Source organism: Nicotiana tabacum, chromosome 6 (genome assembly GCF_000715075.1).
Source record: "Nicotiana tabacum cultivar K326 chromosome 6, ASM71507v2, whole genome shotgun sequence".
Taxonomy (NCBI): domain Eukaryota; kingdom Viridiplantae; phylum Streptophyta; class Magnoliopsida; order Solanales; family Solanaceae; genus Nicotiana; species Nicotiana tabacum.
Genome location: NC_134085.1, coordinates 86,424,012 through 86,443,946, shown reverse-complemented (window position 1 = coordinate 86,443,946; position 19,935 = coordinate 86,424,012). Strand labels below are relative to the sequence as shown.

Sequence of the window (19,935 nt, the reverse complement as noted above, 5' to 3'; positions counted from 1 at the left end):
CCCGCACGGTTGAACCGCCGTTTGGAAAGTTTGAAAAGTTGAGTTCCTCGGTTTTAGGAGAGAGATCAATCTTCAGCAAGCAACAGAGGTTCTCACCAAAAGAGCTAGGCCGAGATTAAGTGATCAAAAACAATGAAGGCCACAAAACCGACCACCGTTTCAAACTAACAGTTGTTCTTTGTTTGAAAAATTGAAACAAGTGGAATCCAAAGCAACCATGCAAAAAGTAGGTGCAACCAAAAGGAAATGCGCAAGGGTTAGAAATAACTATGCTGCAATAATCAACCCAAAAGGGAAGTTTCCTCCCAATTCTTTCCTGCAATTTTTTTACTCATTTTCTTAAACTCAAAAAAAAATAAAAATAAAATAAAATAAAGATTGATAAAAAATAAAAATAAAAAGAAGAAGAAGAGAAATTCAAAATCATGGTAGCATAGGGTCTCCAATCTCTAGCTACGTCCTTTCCAACATAGGATCCCATTCCTTAGTCGATGTCAGCATAACCTGGTAATCTTTTCTCACCTAGGGTCTCATTCCCTAGTCACTGCCAGCATAACCTGGTAGTCTCTTTTAGTATTGAGTTCCACTCTCTAGTTGATCCCCGGCATAACCCGAGGACCTTTTCCTTTCTCCGGCATAACCCAATGACTTTCCCGGCATAACCCGTGGATCTCCCCGGCATAACCCGAGGACCCTTTTTCTTTTCTGGAGGACTTTTTTTTTCTTTCGCGGTATAACCCGTAGACCTCCCCGGCATAACCCGAGGACCTTTTTCTTTTCCGGCATAACCCGATGACTCTCCCGGCATAACCCGTGGACCTCCCTGGCATAACCCAAGGACCTTTTTCTTTTCCTCCCGGCATAACCCGTGGACTTCCCTGACATAACCCAGGGACCTTTTTCTTTTTCTCCCGGCATAACCCGTGGACCTCCCTGGCATAACCCAGGGACCTTTTTTTTTTCTTTTCTCCCGGCATAACTTGTGGACCTCCCCGGCATAACCCGAGGACCTTTTTCTTTTCCGGCATAACCCGATGAATTTTCCTGCATAACCCGAGGACCTTTCCTTTTTCCGGCATAACCCGATGAATTTTTCGGCATAAACCGTGGACCTCCCCGGCATAACTCGAGGACCTTTTTTATATCCGGCATAATCCAATGACTTTCCCGGCATAACCCGTGGTCTTCCCCGGCATAACCCGAGGACCTTTTTCTATTTCTGGCATAATCCGATGACTTTCCCGACATAACCCGATAACTTTCCCGGCATAACCCGTGGTCTTCCCCGGCATAACCCAAAGACCTTTTTCTTTTCCGGCATAACCCGAGGACCTTTCCGACATAATCCGATGACTTTCCCGGCATAACCCGATGACTTTTTCGGCATAACCCGTGGTCTTCCCCGGCATAACCCGAGGACCTTTCCGGCATAACCCGATCATTTTTCTAGCATAACCTGGTAATCTTTCCAACTTGGAGCCTCCGATCCCCATTTGATTTCATTTAGATATAGGGTCTCCATTCTCTAATCTCTTTTTCTCTGGGATACACAATCCCGATTTTATTGCTTTCAATAAAGAAATAATTTAGATTTTGTTGCAATAACTCACAAAATTTTCCTAGTGAAAATTGGGGCAGAAAAATTTTGTTCGTTTGTTTATTTTGGTGCCTAAGCAGGTTTTTACCTTGAGGGACAAGTTTCGAGGCGACCAAAAGAAGAAGTCTTTTTTCAAATAAAAGAAAAGAAAAACAAGAAAAAAGAAGTGAGCTCTAAAGTGCAGAAGCGGAGAAAAGATGCGGACTGCTCAAGATAGGATTGAAGTCACAAGCTTCCCATGTCCTACCTTGATCCAAAAGCTGAAGAATGAACCAGCGATTGCAGCTAACGAGCATCAAGATTCAGATCGGAGTCCAACAGCAAGAACCAGCTAAGACTCAAGATCAAGCTTCAAGAGACTTATAAATGGGAATCTTGTAACTCATAGTTGATAGGCTTATCTAGTTTAGCTTTTTATTTTTCCATTTTTTTTTGTGTAATAAGGAGCTCAGCAAGCAGAAACAACAGCAACAACAGCAACAACAGTGAAACCACAGTTTTCCGGTAATCCCAGCTACCAAAACTTTCAGAACTACACCGACCTGATTCCTTTATAGCCAAGGATATGTAGGCAACCTCCGAAGCAAGGTTCGGTCAAACTTTTTCAAAATGCTTCCAAATGGAGTTTCAAATGGGCAAAAATTGCTTGTAGTTGCTCACTTTATCTTTGCCCGAAAACTCTTCATGTTTTCGAGCAAAGAGGGGCAGCTGTGAGCAGCTTATTTTTGACCATGTTTGAATTTATTCCTACTTTTCTCTACTCACTACCCACTTTTCCCACTTTCCCCACTTTCTCCACTCTCCCCACTTTCTCCACTCACTACCCATTTTCCTCACTTTCTCCACTCACTATCCACTTTCCCCATTTTCCCCACTCATGTTCCCCACTCTCCTCACTTTCCTCACTCATGTTCCCCCACTCTCCTCAAAAAAATATTTCCTCCACCCACTCTTCATCATTCTCTCTACCTATAACACACACATCAAGACCTCACCTTGAAAAAATTTATATATAGAAAAGAGCTCTCTTCTTCTTCTTGAATTTTTTCTCCAAGCAACAGACAAATACAACAGATCTCACCCTTTCTTCCCAAGAAAAACGGCCGCACACACTTATTTTACCACGGAAGATTCTCTGAAAATGCACACCTGAATTCACACCCAACATTTGAGAGACTCACTTTGAAAGTTCTTCACACTCAAAAGAGCTGAAAGCAAAGGCTTCAAAATTCAAAATTTTCAGCTGGATTCGGGTAAAGGCCTGTTGCTCTGTTGCTACTGTTGAAATTGCTTCTTGAGCTCCTCATGTGATTTGGATTCTGCTTTTTTTTTGGCTTATCTCTTGGTGTCCGCTTAACTCTGTTAGGGCAATTTGGCCTTTATTTGTTCTTGGTTGCCTGAGGTAATGTTCCCCCCTCTTGATCATGTAGTTCTCTTTTTGATTCAATGAAAACATGCCTACTATGCCATGTCAGTGTATAATTACACCATATACCTGCTATAATTGTTAAGTTCTGGCTATTTGTGATTCAAATGAAATTGTAAATATGATATTGAGTTCATTCTTTTATTGCAAAACAATTTATACTCCTGTTTTGTTTTATTCCATTTAAAGAATCAAACTCATTTTTAATTTCTGGATATTAGTTACAGAAAATTGTTAAAAGTTCTCTATTTCATGTCGTCTGACTGTCCCGCATTTTAATCTTTATTGTCCAAGAAAGATCCTATTCCTTGATGTCAAACTACTGCAGCTGTTTGATTTGTTTGATCTTAAGTGTAATTGGATTATTGAATTTGGAGAATTTGTACGGTCAAATAGGTGAATCGTTGAATTTGTGTGCTCACTTTGCTTCTCTGTTGAATACTTGGTCGTAATTGTCGCAGAATCATTTCTAATTCTTTTGTTGAGATTGAAGTCATGTAATATGCCAATTGAAGTGTAAGCAGATTAGTTCTCATTTATTTAATAGTAGTTGAATTGGAATTGACATTAGTCTTGAACTAGTAATATAAATTGGTCCCATTATATTTATATCATCGAATAGATTACCCTTTGAAATAATTTGAGGCGTGTCATGCCAAATAAAATCTCAAAACCCATGACCCTCACTTAATTAATTTTATTCCTTTAGAAATCGAGGTGTGTCATTTAGTTGAATTTTCCATGGCCCTCACAAACATGAAAGTGTGTAGTTGCTTTAGGCGCGTAATTTAAATTAATTTCCTTAAACTCGGGTGTGCATTTCATGTGACCCAAATCCAAATCTCAACAACGTTAAATAAAATATGTCATGGATCGTGGGTGCATTTCATGTGGCGTGGTCCAAAGACGTGTTTTATATAACGTTGAATCTTCCTAAAAATAATTTAAAAGTGGCTAATAAGTTAAAAATGTACCATAGGTTTAAAACATGTATTAAAATCAGATAATAGGCCAATTATAATAGTTTGAGCGACCGTGCTAGAATCACGGAACTCGGGAATGCCTAACACCTTATCCCGGGTTAATAGAATTCCTTACTTAGAATTTCTGGTTCGCAGACTTCAAAAGGAAAGTCGAATTTCCTCGATTTGGGATTTAAAAATAAATCGGTGACTTGGGACACCAATTAAAATATTCCAAGTGGTGACTCTAAAAAAATTAAATAAATAATCTCATTTCGAATAATGTCACTTTAATTGGAAAAACTCCCTTGTACTACCTTCGGGTGTGTAAAAAGGAGGTGTGACAATCATGATACATTTTAGTAGAACCTGGGTGTACGGAATACCTAGAAGTGTGAGCTTTTGCCAAAATCCTTTCCCGAAGACTATCAATATCTAGAACACATAGGCACTCTTGGCACCGTAGGGTACCATCATCAATGCCAAAAGAAAAGATGTGATATTGTGTTTAAGAATTCCCTCCTTCAGCTGTACCAACAATGGATCGTTGTATTACTTTTCTTTGACCTCCGCTACAACCGACAATTCAGCCTTATTCTACACAATTACTCTCCCTTCACTAGAGTCCGCAAGACAAACTCCTAGACTAGTCAACTGGTGAACCTCCCTGGCCAACGGCCTTTGATATATCTCCAAGTTAGCTAACTACCCATAGATTCCCGTCTAAGAGCATCCGCCACAACATTGGCCTTTCCCGGGTGATAGAGAATCTCAATATCATAGTCCTTGAGTAGTCCGAGCCATCCTCTATGTCTCAGATTCAACTCCTTTTGTTTAAAAATATATTGAAGGCTCTTGTGGTTATACATCAACGTGGACCCCATACACATAATGTCGCCAAATCTTTATACAAAACTACCGTCGCAAGTTCTAAACCATGTGCCGGATAGTTCTTTCCATGATTCTTGGGTTGCCTAGAGGCATAAGTGATCACCTGTCCATGTTCCATCAATAGTGAACCATCTATATCACATTTTTCTTGCAACTTGCTTTTCCAAATTCTCAACAAAAGACATTACTTGATGAGTTTTCTTATAGAACCTTCTATTTCAAAGGAATAACATCTCCTAGCCTACGCACACACCTTAATATCATTAACATGCACGACATTGCATCAAGTGTAATGTAACATTGTGCTCAGACCTTTCCTGGTCAACCTCTTTCCTCCTTGTGTGCCTTATAGGATTTAAGAAACCACTCCACTTTCCCTTGTAAACATTCTCGTGATCTCCCTTTACTGTTCAACACCACCCAAAACGCATATCAACACCCTTCGTACATATTCAATTCAAAAAGCGCCACTAGCCCGAACAATATATTGGTACCATCTTTTCTTTCTAAATGGAATATTCATTCCCATTCTATTTTGCTCATCGTGCATAATTGATAGCCTTATTTTGCCACACACTTATCTACCTCCCGTGAACTTGTAATATCATTGTGCCTGGTTTAATGCGTTTATCATATCGCAACTTCACCACCAGTAGTCTTACTTTCCATTATATATAGACATGAACTATCTCTAGCTCCTTTAGTTACCATTCAGTGTCACCCAAGTCGATAGCATTACAGTTAGTCCTTTATACCTTCTATTAACACTTGTGCTCCAGGCAAGTCCACCATTCTGATATGAACTATTTTGCGATAACCATGGACATCTCAATTTATAGATTTTCTTCTTATTTCTTCTCGTCTCATTATTCCTAGATAGTGAATAGCCACGCACTCTTCCACATATTACGTGATCTTTTTCCTTAATTTTTTTTAAACCCGCTCACCTCTTAATTCTTGTTAGGATATTCGTGGGAAAGTGTGTTCATCCACATATCACTTAACACTTATTTGCTTGTAAGGTTTCCATTAAGACCAAATACTCTCTTGGGTTATTATAGCATCATATTTATTTCTCCCACTCGTTCCACCTTTCTTAACGTCTTGGAACTTTAGTTGAATCGCAATTCCTTGACCCCGACCCTGTTAATTGCTATGCGGCCTCTGCTTTCCCTTTCTATTGCTGGGTGTATGTGCAGTCTTGGGTGATGCAGTAGCATTCCCGAGCAGTGCGTTGCTCTCCTTGGATGTTGAATACCCTCTAACGGGTGGAAAATTTGATGACTTGATATAAGATGGAGGGGACGACTTTCATGGTGTGTATCCAAGGGCGACTTATGATGGCGTTGTAGGCCGTATCCTAGTCTATGATGTGGAATGTAGTCTCCAAGGTGACGTCACCGGCCAGGATGGGGAGCGTGATTTCTCCAAATGTCCGCTCAATTGCATTGTTAAAACCTGTTAGTGTGATGCAATGTGGCACTATCCTATCCCCGAGCTTCATTTTGTGAGAACTCGAGGGTGGACAATGCACGCACCGCTCCCATCATCGACCATAATACATTTTACGTCAGTATCTAAGATGCGTACAGTAATAACAAGGGCGTCATAATGATACTCTCTTCGAGTTCGTCATACCATTCATGAGTGATTGACCGTTTCAACTTGTGGGTGGTCGTGAATTTTACGCTATTGGTTGACGCGTCGTTGCCTCCTCTGATGATCATTTGGATGGTTCGAGTTGAGGAGGATGGTTTTGGTGGACCCTGATGCTATTCGCATCCTCGAGCGAAGTTTGTCCTCCCCTAATCACTCAAAAGTTCCTTCAGATGTCCTTAGTGAAGCATGTTCACGACCTCTTTCCTAAGAGCGATACAGTCCTCGATTTTATGGCCCCTTTCCTTATGGAACTCGTAGAGGGCGTTTAACTTTCTGTTGTTTGGGTCGGACTTCATCTTCTGCGGCCATTTCACTTTTGGGCCGAGCTTCTCTAGGGTCTAAACTATTTCTGAAGGAGAAACATAGAAATTATGAGCAGATAGAAGTGGAGACATACCTCTTTTGCTTCGGTGAGTCCCTGTTGGCGGCCTAGATGGGCCGTCGCCATGACGGGCAGGTGGTATAACATTGGCTCTGACATATGGTTGATGTCCTTCACAGTTGAGTCGCGGGCCTGCATGGTCCTTTTTGTTGTCATTTCTTCGGTCTTTCCTGGATTCCATTTGGACAGAAGTTAGCCGTTAAGTTGGCCAGTTAGGTCGTCCTCGTCAGCTTGCACTTTGGCGTAGTAAGCATTGTGTATCTCGTCCCAAGTGGTTGGGGATATTTCATGAGTAGGCTTAATAATTTTCTGGTCGCCCTCGAACCGTTTCTATTTAACCCATTCTAGAAAGCTACTACCGCTATTCCTTTTGATACATTCAGTAAGTTCATCCTCACATGGTTGAATCGGGTGAGGAAATCTCTTAGTCCTTCACCGGGCGATTGTTTGATGGAAAATATGTCATTTACCCTCGCTTCTACTTTCTTAGCCCCGGCATGGCAGTCACAAACTTGTCGGCCGTTTCCTCAAACATTTCAATTGAGCATGCAGACAGCTGTGAATACCAAGTTAGTGTTGCCCTGGTGAGGGTTTCGCCAAACTTCTTTAGTAATATGGAAACACTTGTTCTTTGGCGAGTTTGTTTCCTTTTACTGCGGTGACATAGTGGGCCACATGATCCTCGAGGCCCACCGTTCCGTCGTATAATTTCAAGTACGACGGCATTTTGAAGGTTTTAGGTATGGCGTGTGGTGCAGCTTCTTCACTGTATCATTGCTCATTGAACCGACCGACATCCCTTTTTGGTAAGAGTTTTGGGGTGCCTGGTATCTTGTCTACCCTTTCTTGATGCTCTTTCATTTGGTCACAGAGTATTTTGTTCTCGTTCTCCATCACCCCCATCTTCCTCAAAATAGTCGTGAGGGTGTCGTTACCTGCATCACTAACGTTGTGAGTAATAACTGTCACGAGAGGAGGGCTATGCTGATCGTCTGTCAATGGTGTGACGCAGACTCTCGCAGTTTCTCTATTCGTCCTTTGGGCCAGTTTGTCGAGAATGTTGGTCAACGTGTTTGTCAACCACGCATCGTGCAGCTTTTACACTGCTGGTGGTGCCTCTTCCATTGTAGATGTAGAGGCCCCTTCACCGTGTGAGGTTGTGATGCTTCCATGAGGAGGGGGCGAGCTGTTTCGCCGGGGAGATGTATTTGGTATTACATCCTCACCCTCCGTTTCATTAACTTCGTTGATGGCGTTAAGGAGATTAGTGGCGAGGTTGGCTATTGCCTTCCTCTTTTACTCTCCATTACCTGTCATGTTAGATTTGTGTGCACAAGAAAGTGTTGTGTTTTTTGCGTTTTTATATAGATCTAGAGGAAACTAAAATTTTAACTAGAAGGTCCCCACAGACGGCGCCAAATTGTTTGACCAAAAAATATGAACCTTTGGACTAATTAAATAAAAGGATAAGGGGTTAATCCTAGTTAAAGATAATGACCCTAGACCTAAAATCAGTTTATGCAGATAACGTGAGATCGTGTCGAAATGGATTCAATGCAATATACAATAAATATTGTGGTTATTAATGGGATGAGAATAGAGATAATTAATAAATAACAATAAATGGACCTAAATATAAATAAGGAGGAAGATTCACCCAATATTGAATGAGGTGGATAATTCTTTCCTCTGACAATGATGAATGAAAAGAATACGAGAGAATATTGGACACTTTCTCGGATCTGGTGGAAATGATAATGGATAGAATATAAAGATCGAATCTCTCTTAGAAAGTTATTCTTTGTATTTATTTAAAGAGCTTACTTTTTAAAGTGTTCTTATCAAAATGGAATATTACATGTCTTTTGCCTTATCTCTCCTACTATTTTATGAGATATTCCCAAAGAACCCTAAAAGGTGCAATAGAAGGAATATTCAATAGAATATTCCCTTTGAAAGTTCCAAAACCGTTACTTCTGTCCATGCTGCTCGACCTCGGCCTCGATGAGCCACTCAACGTCCTGTTTTATTGACCACTGATCGACCTCGGCCAATCTGCCCACAATAGTTACAAATCTCACGATAATCACCTCCTCGTACTGAATTTCCTCGATCGGATTTTGACCCATACAATATTAACATAATTAGGGAAGAATTTTAAGATTGATTTTGCCGTTTTTGATTTTACTTTGACGATATACATGCTTTGGTATACGATTTTTTTTTTTGGGGGGCTTATTATATAATTTTACTTGTTTAAGTTAGAAATTCATAACACTATCAATTTTATCATGTTTTCACATTAAAAGTAGCTATTTTCAGCTAATTTTCAAATACTAACTATTTATTCACAACCATCCGACAAGCTAGCACATATGACTTTGGGCAAGTTACACATTTGGCCAATTAGTCAAAAATAATTATATCCGCTAGTAATAATATAAAAAATATATCGATTATTTATAAATATATATATATATATATATATATATATATATATATATAAAAATTATAATTATATTTTTTCGACTATTATTTTTGGGAGTGACTATACAATGTCATGTCCCTATGGTATTTATGCTTAAAATTACTGTTGGGCAATGAAAATGCAGATAGATGGGCTTTGTCAGTTGAATAAGCCCATACTAATATAGTAAACCCAATCCAATTGTTATAATAATTGAAATAGCCCACAGGGCCCCGTTCCGACCACGTCCTAATAATGAATAGCTGACCATTATCTAACGCGCTTTTATAAAATAATAAATAAAATAAAAAACCGTAAACCAAACACAACCTGCCCACTCGTCAAAAGCAGACTTCAAATAAATATAAATATAAATATTAAATAAAAAGCCAAAAAAGAAAAAGCAAAAAAGAAGAAGAAAACACCATCACTACACATCACACTTTTCTCACATAAGGGCCTCTGCTTTTTCTTCTTCATCTTTGATGAGCTCTTTGATTTTGACTTAGCTTCACTCTTCTCAGATCAGGTTATTTTCTATTTTAAACTCTTGATCTATCCATTTTATACCTCAACTTCACTTCCTCCTTTTTTTTTTTGGAAAAAAATTATTTAGGGTTTTTGTTTTATGTATGTATGAATCGAAAGTAGGATTTGATGAATGATGTTTTATCTATATTTTGAAGTGATTATGCATCTAAGCTGTAACAAAGTGGCTTCAATTTTTGAGTGAAGTTGAAGTTTTGATGTTCGATTTAGCTGAAAGTTAAGCTTTTTCATCTGAATCGAACTCTATGTCTGCTTCTCTGTAGATCCAGTTGACTCAATTTGTCTGGTTAATTTATTTTATTTTTTTGGAAAAAAGTTTTAAGTTAATAGCTTTGGAACGATCAATTTCCTCTTTCATTTTCTGGGTTATAAACAAAAATTGATTTTTTTTATTACACTATGAGTTTTATATTACTATGAATTTTATCTTGCTTCATTTTGCGTATCAATTTCCTGGGTACTATCAATTTTCTTTTTTTCTTTTAATTTGAAGTAACTAAATTTTTGGTCATAAACAAAAATTCAACCTTTTGCTTTACTATTTTTACTTGCTTCATTCCTTTTGTCCCAAAACGGTGATTAGGAGTACTAAGGGTCAAAGCATTCAATCTTTGGTAGAAGTTTGAACAACAATTCTTTAGATCATGAAGTCGTGATTTTTTTTTTTTAAGAAATGTTTGAAATTATTATAGTCTGATAAAGAATTATGCGATCTCAAATAGGAAGTGTATCATATGTAAAATGGGTCCCCTAAGAGGAGTACTTCTTTTAAAGGTTAATTGGGATTATGCTAGTTGTTTTTGGTCGCAATCGTAGAGGAAAAGGAGAGAAAACAGTCTTTATGGTTTTAGCTGTTGAAGAGGGAAAATAAGCAGAAGTTTAATTGTGTTTATCGTTCTTGGTTAGTTTTACTTTTAATTTCATTTCCATGTTTTGAGCTCTTTTCATTGAAAAATGGAAATTGGAAAGGGGGTGGAGGAGCAGAGGATTGAAAAAGAAACATTATTGTGCTGGTAATTGAGTTCCTTTGTGTCGGCTTTTACTTGCTTATTTTTGAACTTGAAAAGTATGATTACTCAAATTTCATCCTACTTTACTGTGGTTTGAAACCTCAAAATATGATTCTCAACAACAAGGTTATGCTTTTATGTATGTCGATTTTATATAAAAATGTTCTATACATTTGTATTTGTAAGGTTTATACTATCCACAGATTCTATCTCTTCTTGACAGCTTGAGTGTGCTTTAATCAATTACATTTATTTCCATTATCGTTCAGTTCATTTTACCAGCATGTTTTGGTTGATGAAAAGCAAGATGGAGTAAAACTTACAGATTGAAAGTTATAGATTACACAGAACGTAAGCACATTCCTTTCTTCTTTTAATTTCTGCTTAAATTGTGTTATTGTGTTGTACTGTCTCTTGATACAAGACCAATTTGCTGTGCTTATATAAGGCCCTTGCTTGATGACCTATTCTGCTGTTTGATTTTCAGATTCTGACCTTAGTTGTTTAACTTGTAATGTTCTATGATTGTGTAAGCAGGATAGTCTGTCGTGCCGTGTTAGCTGTCCTGATATTCTTGTAGTTGTAGCTTTGGAGTCAACCATGTGATGAAGATTGTACCCAGGCCTTCTTAATATGTAAGTTATATGTCTTAGAATTGGTGTTTCATTTTTATTTAAAAAAAGGAATTGTGTTTCCTTTTCTATATGTAGTTAATCGAAGTTTTATCAAATGATGTTATAAAGAAAGAGACAAATGGGATCCTTGCTCTGGCTTCTTTGAACAATTTGCAGTCACAATCTGAAGCTAGAACTATCTTTTAGAGGGACTAGTTTCTTGCATTTTAATGACTTGTGACTTGGCTTTAAAAACCATGCCCATAATTTTTTTCTCTTGTATTTTAAAAGAAGCAACTGCTCCTTGAATGGTTAGGTTACTAAAATAGTTCTGCTAAGAATCCATTTACAAGTGATCAGCACTTGCATATGAGTTTGTGCCTATATTTTTGAGGCTTGGTGTATTGCTTTTACTTCCCTTTGCTCACTGGTCTCATGCATAAGTACTCTACCCAAAGCTTTCTGGATAACATAACTTCCTTCTACAAAAATATTAGGAGTGCCTCCACTAGAAATATTCTGGAGAACTGTGGAAGTGGGTAGAGCTTGTCTTGTTATAGATCATGTAATGTGGTAGGAATTTCTATTCTAACAGAAAAACTGTATGCATTAGACATAGCATAAGTGATAAGTAAAACTTGGATAAGTTTGTTTTGTATTTATAAAACTTGCCTTCTCTGTTTCCAATCTCAGAGAAGGCAAGACTATAATCGAATAAGAAAATGTAACTATGCCATCTGGTTGCTATGTCATTCTTGTTCTGCGAAGAGGCTTCACATTGATTTCATCATCAGGCTCTTTAGAATGCTTAGTCTGATTATACTTCGTTTTTCCTTCAAATTGCAGACCTGCTTATTCTAAACATCGCCAGATTCAACTCTTTTTGCTACGAACATGTCTGTGTTACCAAAAAGTGATTCTATCCAAATTAGAGAGGTATGGAGCAATAATCTTGAGGAGGAGTTTGCTTTGATCCGTGAAATTGTGGATGCCTATCCTTACATTGCCATGGACACTGAGTTCCCTGGGGTGGTGCTTCGCCCTGTTGGCAATTTCAAGCATATCAATGAGTATAACTATCAGAACTTGAAGGATAATGTTGATATGTTGAAGTTGATTCAGTTGGGTCTCACATTTTCCGATGAAAATGGAAACTTACCTACTTGTGGGAGCGAGCGCTATTGCATTTGGCAATTCAACTTCCGTGAATTTGACACAAGTGCAGATATTTTTGCAAATGATTCAATCGAATTGCTGATGCAATCTGGGATTGATTTCAAGAAGAACAATGAAATGGGAATTGATGCAAAACGGTTTGGTGAGCTCTTGATGTCATCTGGAATCGTTTTGAATGATGGGGTCCATTGGGTGACATTTCACAGTGGGTATGATTTTGGATACTTGCTCAAGCTATTAACATGTAGGACTTTGCCGGAAACACAAGCAGGGTTCTTTGATTTGCTTAACGTGTACTTTCCACTGGTTTATGATATCAAACACCTGATGAAGTTCTGTAATAGCCTTCATGGTGGCTTGAACAAGCTGGCGGAGCTGTTGGAACTCGAGAGAATTGGTATTTGTCATCAGGCAGGTTCGGATAGCTTACTAACCTCGTGTGCCTTCAAGAAGTTAAAAGATAACTTCTTTAATGGCGCTACCGAGAAGTATGCAGGTGTCCTGTATGGTCTCGGTGTCGAGTATGGATCTGATAATAAATAGATTGACTTTGTGTACTTACTGGAAAATAAAATAGAGAAAGGGGTTCAGTGTATGTCGAGCTGGGTAGGTTATGTATCATGTGTCTGTAAGAAATTAATTGTGATAAAGTATTTGTAAGACAGTTTGGACTTTCACTGCGGGTACTCAGTTTCTAATCCATTGTTTATTCAGCTTTGAGCTTTTAAGCTATACAAAGGTTTCTGTTTCGTTCTTCGGCCATTTCCAATTGTGTTGCAGCTTTCTCATGTAATATTCAGAAACTTAGGGATCCTTAGTGACTTGCTTCATGTTTTTTTATACCAAGGGAAGCTGACGCTTTGTTGGGGAGTTGGGTGCGCGTATGGAGGATATAAATGAATAATAACCTCAAGCATTAAAATTGGCACTTTGCTTAAAATAAATTACCTTAAACTTGAATAATCTTAAAAGGAATACCTCATGATGTGTCGAGATATTGACTTGCTACAAGTTCACTAGCTAAATAAAATCTTCATTTATTTTTTGATTTATCATTACCTGTGCATGATGCTAGATCACTTTTTCAAGTCCAGTTCATGTATTATCCTCTTCCTAAATGACACGATATGGCTTCAGTTCCAGTTTGTCTTGTAGTTTATCTCGAATCAGCTTGCGTGCATCTTAATTATTCCATCGAATATCCGTGCTATCTCCCATCAGCACGTGTATCGAGTAACAGTATCCATCAACACATGTATTCACAAATAGGGAGACGGTTTTTGACATCAAATATAAGGTTTATTTCCAAAGTCAATCATGAAGTTGTATGTATGTGTTGACGTTGCTATATTACATAAATTACAAGGATAGGATGATAATTGTAATGGTACAACTCAAAAGTAGGAAATACCAGGAGTAACTCTCTGAACAAAATTTCCTGGAATTTTCAGACCAATAATTACTCAAAACTGTATCTACGAGAAGCCTGACAAGAGCCAATAATCCAAAAAATGAACATAGAAGAAAAATAACAATTCCTTTGTTCTCCATGTGTACCTGATTCCTCTGAACCTTTTCCACCTCCTTCCTGCATTTTGATGCAAATGTTAGAATAGCAACACAATGCAGAAAAAATGTGGACCGCTACAAATATCGAGCAAAAGTAATACAAATTTGCTATTTATGAATCATTATTATGAGAAATTGGCCAGCTGTTCAAAATATTTACTTCTAGCCATCTAAAATTCAGTGTTAAACATGAAATCCAGGGGAAAATATACTGTTTCATTCGGCAAAATACGGAAAGTAATGCAAACAATTTCACACGCCCTGCCCCTTGCGCCATTACATCTGGGGACAAGAATGAAAAACAAATAAACATCAACGTTACTATGCTAAAATTGTAACAATACATTATTGATGCTTCCTCGCTACATTAGTGCTGGCTGCATATGGATTAGTTCATTTCAAATCCTCTAGTTAATGCATGAACTAATATTTCCGTGTTCATAATTTCCAGATCAATTCTATGTAGATGGGAGCTTAGGTACCTTATAGTACAATGCTTCCTTTTCATACTCTTCTTCTTTTGGTGAGACATAAGTATCAAGCCGTGGGGAAAGGTTTTTTTGGAAACTACAGTTACTGGATGTATAACATGATTTCTGCATTAACTTTTTGTCGTTTAAATGGTTTCCTACTTCATACCTACAGAGCATAGCTCTACTTCACAAAAATGAAATTCCACTATTCTTTGCTTCCCTATTATAAGAGAGGGATGATCATATCACTTTGTTCTGCCTACTATCCTACAAATTCAAACTAAAACATTTCCAGAAAGATGACATAGGACGTCCTACTTTAAAGGCAGAGAGAGAACAGGATCAGGTCAAATAGAGACCTTATAACATGACCTATTTATAATTCACGGATTCCATTATTAGGAGAAAAATATACCTGAGAATATCATTTCCCCTGATAATACCTTCCAGCTGCGTGGAAACAAGGGATTTCCATGATACTAGTTCCGCAACTTCTTTACCCTGAAAGAAGCATTATGATTGAATGTTTTGATCAGTAACATTGGCGTAAAGTTATTAAAAGCTTATGCCATAGACAAGAATCTAGAGAAAAAAGAGAGCAAAGCTAAGAGGAAGAAATTCACATACTAAGGAATCCTTGCTTTCAGATAAACCCCTTATGTCTGATCTGATATTTTGAAGAAGAGCATCTTTTTCTCCCATTTCAGAATCGAAGTCTTTGAAAATTTTGCCATATCTAGAATTTAACTCTTCCAGATATCGTTCCAAAACTGACAAATTGATATCCAGAGACCGTACTTTTTTCATCAGTATCTTCAGACTGTCGCCGGGCATCCTATTTACCTGTTGATGACGAACTTCTTCCACTTGGTCAGGCAAATCAGTTGTCATTACATCCCTTTTAACATCAGATTTTCCAACAGCTAAATCCTTCTCCATTTCATCATCAATATCTTGAATGAATTCACCTTGATTAGAAACATGTTGAGTGGGCACAGATTTCTCGTCACTACTAGTTTGTTCGGGTACAAACAACTTATCTTGATCAGAGATAAGATCCTCAAGCATCTTTTCAACAGCATCAACTCCGTACACCTCCAAAATGCTCAATGTACAGTAGAACTCTGAACCATAATGGCTCAGAAGATTCAATTTAAGATATCTTACCCATTTTGGCTCTGGAAGAAGAAACCTTTGAACATGCCTTACATTTCCAGCAGTAAAATTTCCAACTTTGATCCATGTGTCTGTTGGATAAATGGGACTGCCAAGGAGCTCAAAACCTTTTAGGTTAGACGAGTGATGTTCAAAATTTGCAACCTTGACTGTATCCACGAGGGTTTCTTCTGACAGTTCGATGACAACAAACTTCTCCTCAGCTGAGCAAGGATTACGAAGGTACTTGTCCTTATCTCTGCTCAAGATGTTGGAAGCACCTTTTGCTTCCTTGTTGTAAGCCAGGACTTTCGCTCCTTTTGAAGCAGAAGCATAATTATACTCTGATCCTCCAGGCTCTAACCTATGTATAATCCCTCCGGCCTGGCCACTTTTGCCCTGATTTTTTGTGTTAAATGCCTTGTTTTTGAATTCGTCAAGACCTGGAGGCACGGCACGAGCAAATCTGTCGGATTTTGAAACATCCTTTTCTGAATTTGGAGTTGACTCTGGTTTTCCCTCACTAGCCTGCTGTTGATTCGCAGGAACGGGGTTGCTGTTTTGCACAACATCCGGTGTTTTTCTGTTGATAACTTGATTTTTCCCTGCCTCTGTACATAAAATCCTTGCTGAATCTTCAGAGCTGATTTCCTGTGATGAAGATTCAGTCTCGGGCAAAGAAGCACAAGTGCCGCTACCATATTGAGGTTTATCTTCATCCCATGATCCTACAGGTACTGGAAAATCTCCAGCTCCATCTAAATCAAACAAATATAACATGTTAAAGGCAAACGATAATAGCTTTTACTTACGAGAAATAGTAATGTCATGTAATGAAAGACAAATTTCGACTTCTAAACTAACTAAACAAAGATGCTAATAAATTAGTCGATTATGCACATATTTGCACAATTTGTATGCATCTTAATCACCCCTTTCCAACAAGGTGGAACCTGCGGACTTAATATCAAACTTAAAGCAGTTGATGGAACTAACCTTCATTAACATCACCATGACCGATCCACAAGTTCAAAAGGAAAACAAGTGCCCACAGAACAGCAACCGCAGAAAGAGAAACTTTATAAACACGGTTCCTCCCGCAAGTTGTCTTCTCCAAAGCTCTTCTTCTTTGCAGAAGAGCCCTACGTGATCTCTGCATTGCACATCAATCTGATCTGCTATGACTCAATGATTAACAATCGCAAGACAAGCTAGTGAAAAAGGCCTATACCAGAAGAAATAAGACTTTTATACTTATCATCTTTCAAAATGCTGAATTCAGTCACAAGAGAAAATCATAACGATCTCGAGGTAACTCAATGATACATAATTTGACTCAGATTAGGTGCCAAAAAAATTGGGCAAAGATTAGCATTGCAAATTGATCATACCAATCAACTAGTCCAGTCATGTGCTCATAAATATAAATATGATGTTAAAAAAACTATCAATTTCTAAGAAGTCAAGCATGTAGAGTGCATAACAATTAACAAGTGGAAAAATAAAGCAAGAACATGACTCAACACTATACCAAATAAAGCATTTGATGGTCCTTTACTCTTCATCAATCTCACCACAGCTGTATACTAATAACACAAAAAAAAAAATGAAAAGCTTTGCTTCAGGCTAAAGCTTTTACATACAGATACAAAATATTGGAATTAAAGTCAATTCTAAATATATACAAGACGAATAAGAATTGGGAATTTACTACTCATCTGACATCCCAAATAACACCAAAACTTACCCAAAAAAAGGAAATTTCCCCTTAACACGTTTTTGAAGAAGAAAATTAAGGAAAGATCCAAATTTTCTCAGTGACTAGATCATCAGACAGAAATCCCAGAACAATTACAAAAAAAAGATCAAAGAAATTACCAGATAGGAAAGACCCAAAACAGTATATTCAAATTAAACTATGAAAATGGCATATAATTCAGTACAAAGAAAACAAGAAAGCAAGATAAATAAGGCAACAACTAAACAAGATCACCTGATACCAACTGAAGGATCTTCAAAATCCAAGAAAAATAGATCCTCAAAATCGCTGAATTCCAATCAAAAAAACCAAACGGATCTTCTTTTTTTCTGCTTTTGTCTTTGCCGTTTCAACTCTTCTTTATATATATTCAGTCTCAAATAATTCCAATCTAACGGCTTTCTCTTACAATCTACTATTCCTTTTTTTGAAAAAGTCTCTCCTTTTTCTCTCTGTCAAGACTAGGAATTTGAAGAAGAAAAGATGATTTCTTTTATACTATCAAAACTATTGATAAATTTTCTTTTACCATCACAGTGAATAAACATATACTATATTTACATATCCACCCTGAATTTTCTGGGTTCTTTTACTACTGTACATATACATAGAGGTGAGATTGAAGAAGCGAACGATTGTAATTGTAAACGAAAAGGAGTGAGTGGAGAAAGTTTAGGGTAACAGGAGTGTGTAAAGTTTGACAATGACAGTCCAATGATTGAAGATTTAAAAGAGAGAGTGACGTGTAAATGCCAGCTTGGACCGTAAAAAAGGGGCCAGTTGTAGATCTGATGAGCTGGAATCAGCCAGGAAAAGCGTAATCGGCGCACAAACCGAGTTTTCCATTCAGAGTACACTACGTGGGACGTGGCCTGCCCTTTTCTGCTATCTGCCGACTGCCTTGCGTAAATTACCAGATATTCCAAACCTTTTTTTGTATGAACAAAAAATCTAACAAGTGAAATTATTGTATTCCACTTTTTACCCTTTTTTTCATTAGAAAATATGTAGTACTAAATCATATTTTTACACTAATTCATTTTTGTTACTTGGTTTGTCCAAGAGTTAATCCCTCGCATAACTTTACTCTTATATATTCTCTTTCTTGCTTTTTTCGGGTTTATGTCTGATAACTTAGTAGTATTATTCGAAAACCCATAGCTTTAAAGTACTTAGTACCCGCGCGGATGCGCGAACACTAATCATGTCAAATATTTAAGTTATTTGAATTGTATATAAATAATCTTAAAATTTATATTTTCTCAGTAAATATAGATAATCATTGGATATTAACTACATGAAAAAAATTAACCATTTCTTCTATTTTTCTTTTTTGATATCATCCTTGCCGGTGTCATTGGATCCTAAAAATAGTTAGGAAGTAAAATAATAACTCATATTTATGGCAAAACAATCAAATATTGAGACAATGAATGACTCTTTGGATTAGACTTAACTCTTTTACAACTACTTGAACTCTTATTTGGTGTGTTGATATCTCTTAAGAAATATTTCTTTCTTAAATTTCAATTTCTAAAATATTATTTTTTAGTAGTAATTATTTTTATAATAATGTAATTGAAAATATTATTCTTCATTCAAAACTCATTTTAGTTGACTATCTAAAAATATAAAAAATTCTTTAGTTAGTGGATTTTTTTACTCCATTTTGATATTTGACATTAATCATATTAAATATCTGAGTTATTTGAATTATATCTAAATAACCTTAACATTTAAACTTTCTAAATAATTATGGATAATTGTCAGATATTAATTAAGAAACACTACATGAAAAAAGACTAATATTTTCTCCATTCTCGTAGTGATAATTTTATTTTTGCACTATTCTCATAGGTGTAATTGGAACCTAAAAATAGCCACAAAGTGAAATAATAACTCATACTTATGGCAAAGTACAAAGATTAACACGATATAAACGATTCTTTGATTACGACGTGACTCTTATACTACGACTTGAACTCTTATTTGGTATGATTTTATCTTTCAAAAACTATTTCTATTTTGAAATTTTAATTTCTAAAACTTTATATATTTTAATAATGATTATCTTTATAATGATGCAAGTGAAGATATTATCCTTAATTTAAAATTCACTTTAATCGGCTATCTAAAATTTAAATGATTCTTTGGCCGAATTTATTTCAGTATGACTCCACATTAAGTTTTTCTAGCCCCAGAATTTGAATTTTTAATACCCTATATATACAAAAATTTTGTTCTTT

General features: G+C 37.0%; 2 protein-coding genes across 7 annotated transcripts; one reads left to right on the top strand and one right to left on the bottom strand.

The window, feature by feature from the left end:
- The first annotated feature begins 9,773 nt into the window (after positions 1-9,773).
- LOC107773404 (putative CCR4-associated factor 1 homolog 7) lies at positions 9,774-13,446 on the top strand. 3 transcript variants are annotated; one of them, XM_075254900.1, is made up of 4 exons: positions 9,774-9,913; positions 11,213-11,294; positions 11,481-11,578; positions 12,404-13,446. In XM_075254900.1, the coding sequence occupies exon 4, from the start codon at positions 12,452-12,454 to the stop codon at positions 13,274-13,276; it is 825 nt and encodes a 274-aa protein (XP_075111001.1). In that variant the 5' UTR covers positions 9,774-9,913; positions 11,213-11,294; positions 11,481-11,578; positions 12,404-12,451; the 3' UTR covers positions 13,277-13,446. The 3 variants fall into 3 exon arrangements, with proteins under 3 accessions (XP_075111001.1, XP_075111002.1, XP_075111003.1); XM_075254902.1 differs by having other exon boundaries at positions 9,907-10,946; XM_075254901.1 differs by lacking the exon at positions 11,213-11,294.
- A 564-nt stretch (positions 13,447-14,010) lies between these two features.
- On the bottom strand, positions 14,011-18,308 carry LOC107791656 (SUN domain-containing protein 4). Of its 4 annotated transcripts, none has more exons than XM_016613753.2 (5): positions 17,924-18,308; positions 16,927-17,100; positions 15,403-16,688; positions 15,191-15,276; positions 14,011-14,321 (listed from the first exon to the last, which is right to left on the bottom strand). In XM_016613753.2, the coding sequence occupies exons 2-5, from the start codon at positions 17,087-17,089 to the stop codon at positions 14,093-14,095; spliced, it is 1,764 nt and encodes a 587-aa protein (XP_016469239.2). In that variant the 5' UTR covers positions 17,090-17,100; positions 17,924-18,308; the 3' UTR covers positions 14,011-14,092. The 4 variants fall into 4 exon arrangements, with proteins under 4 accessions (XP_016469239.2, XP_016469238.2, XP_075111000.1 ...); XM_016613752.2 differs by having other exon boundaries at positions 16,927-17,155; positions 17,924-18,305; XM_075254899.1 differs by having other exon boundaries at positions 16,927-17,105; positions 17,924-18,290.
- Positions 18,309-19,935: the final 1,627 nt, after the last annotated feature.

Coding starts and splice junctions, on each gene's coding strand:
- LOC107773404 (XM_075254901.1), top strand. CDS start 12,452: ATGTCTGTGTTACCAAAAAGTGATTCTATCCAAATTAGAGAGGTATGG.
- LOC107791656 (XM_016613753.2), bottom strand. CDS start 17,089: ATGCAGAGATCACGTAGGGCTCTTCTGCAAAGAAGAAGAGCTTTGGAG. Junction 16,689..16,926: donor TCATGGTGATGTTAATGAAG/GTTAGTTCCATC, acceptor TGTTTGATTTAG/ATGGAGCTGGAGATTTTCCA. Junction 14,322..15,190: donor AGGGGAAATGATATTCTCAG/GTATATTTTTCT, acceptor ATCAAAATGCAG/GAAGGAGGTGGAAAAGGTTC.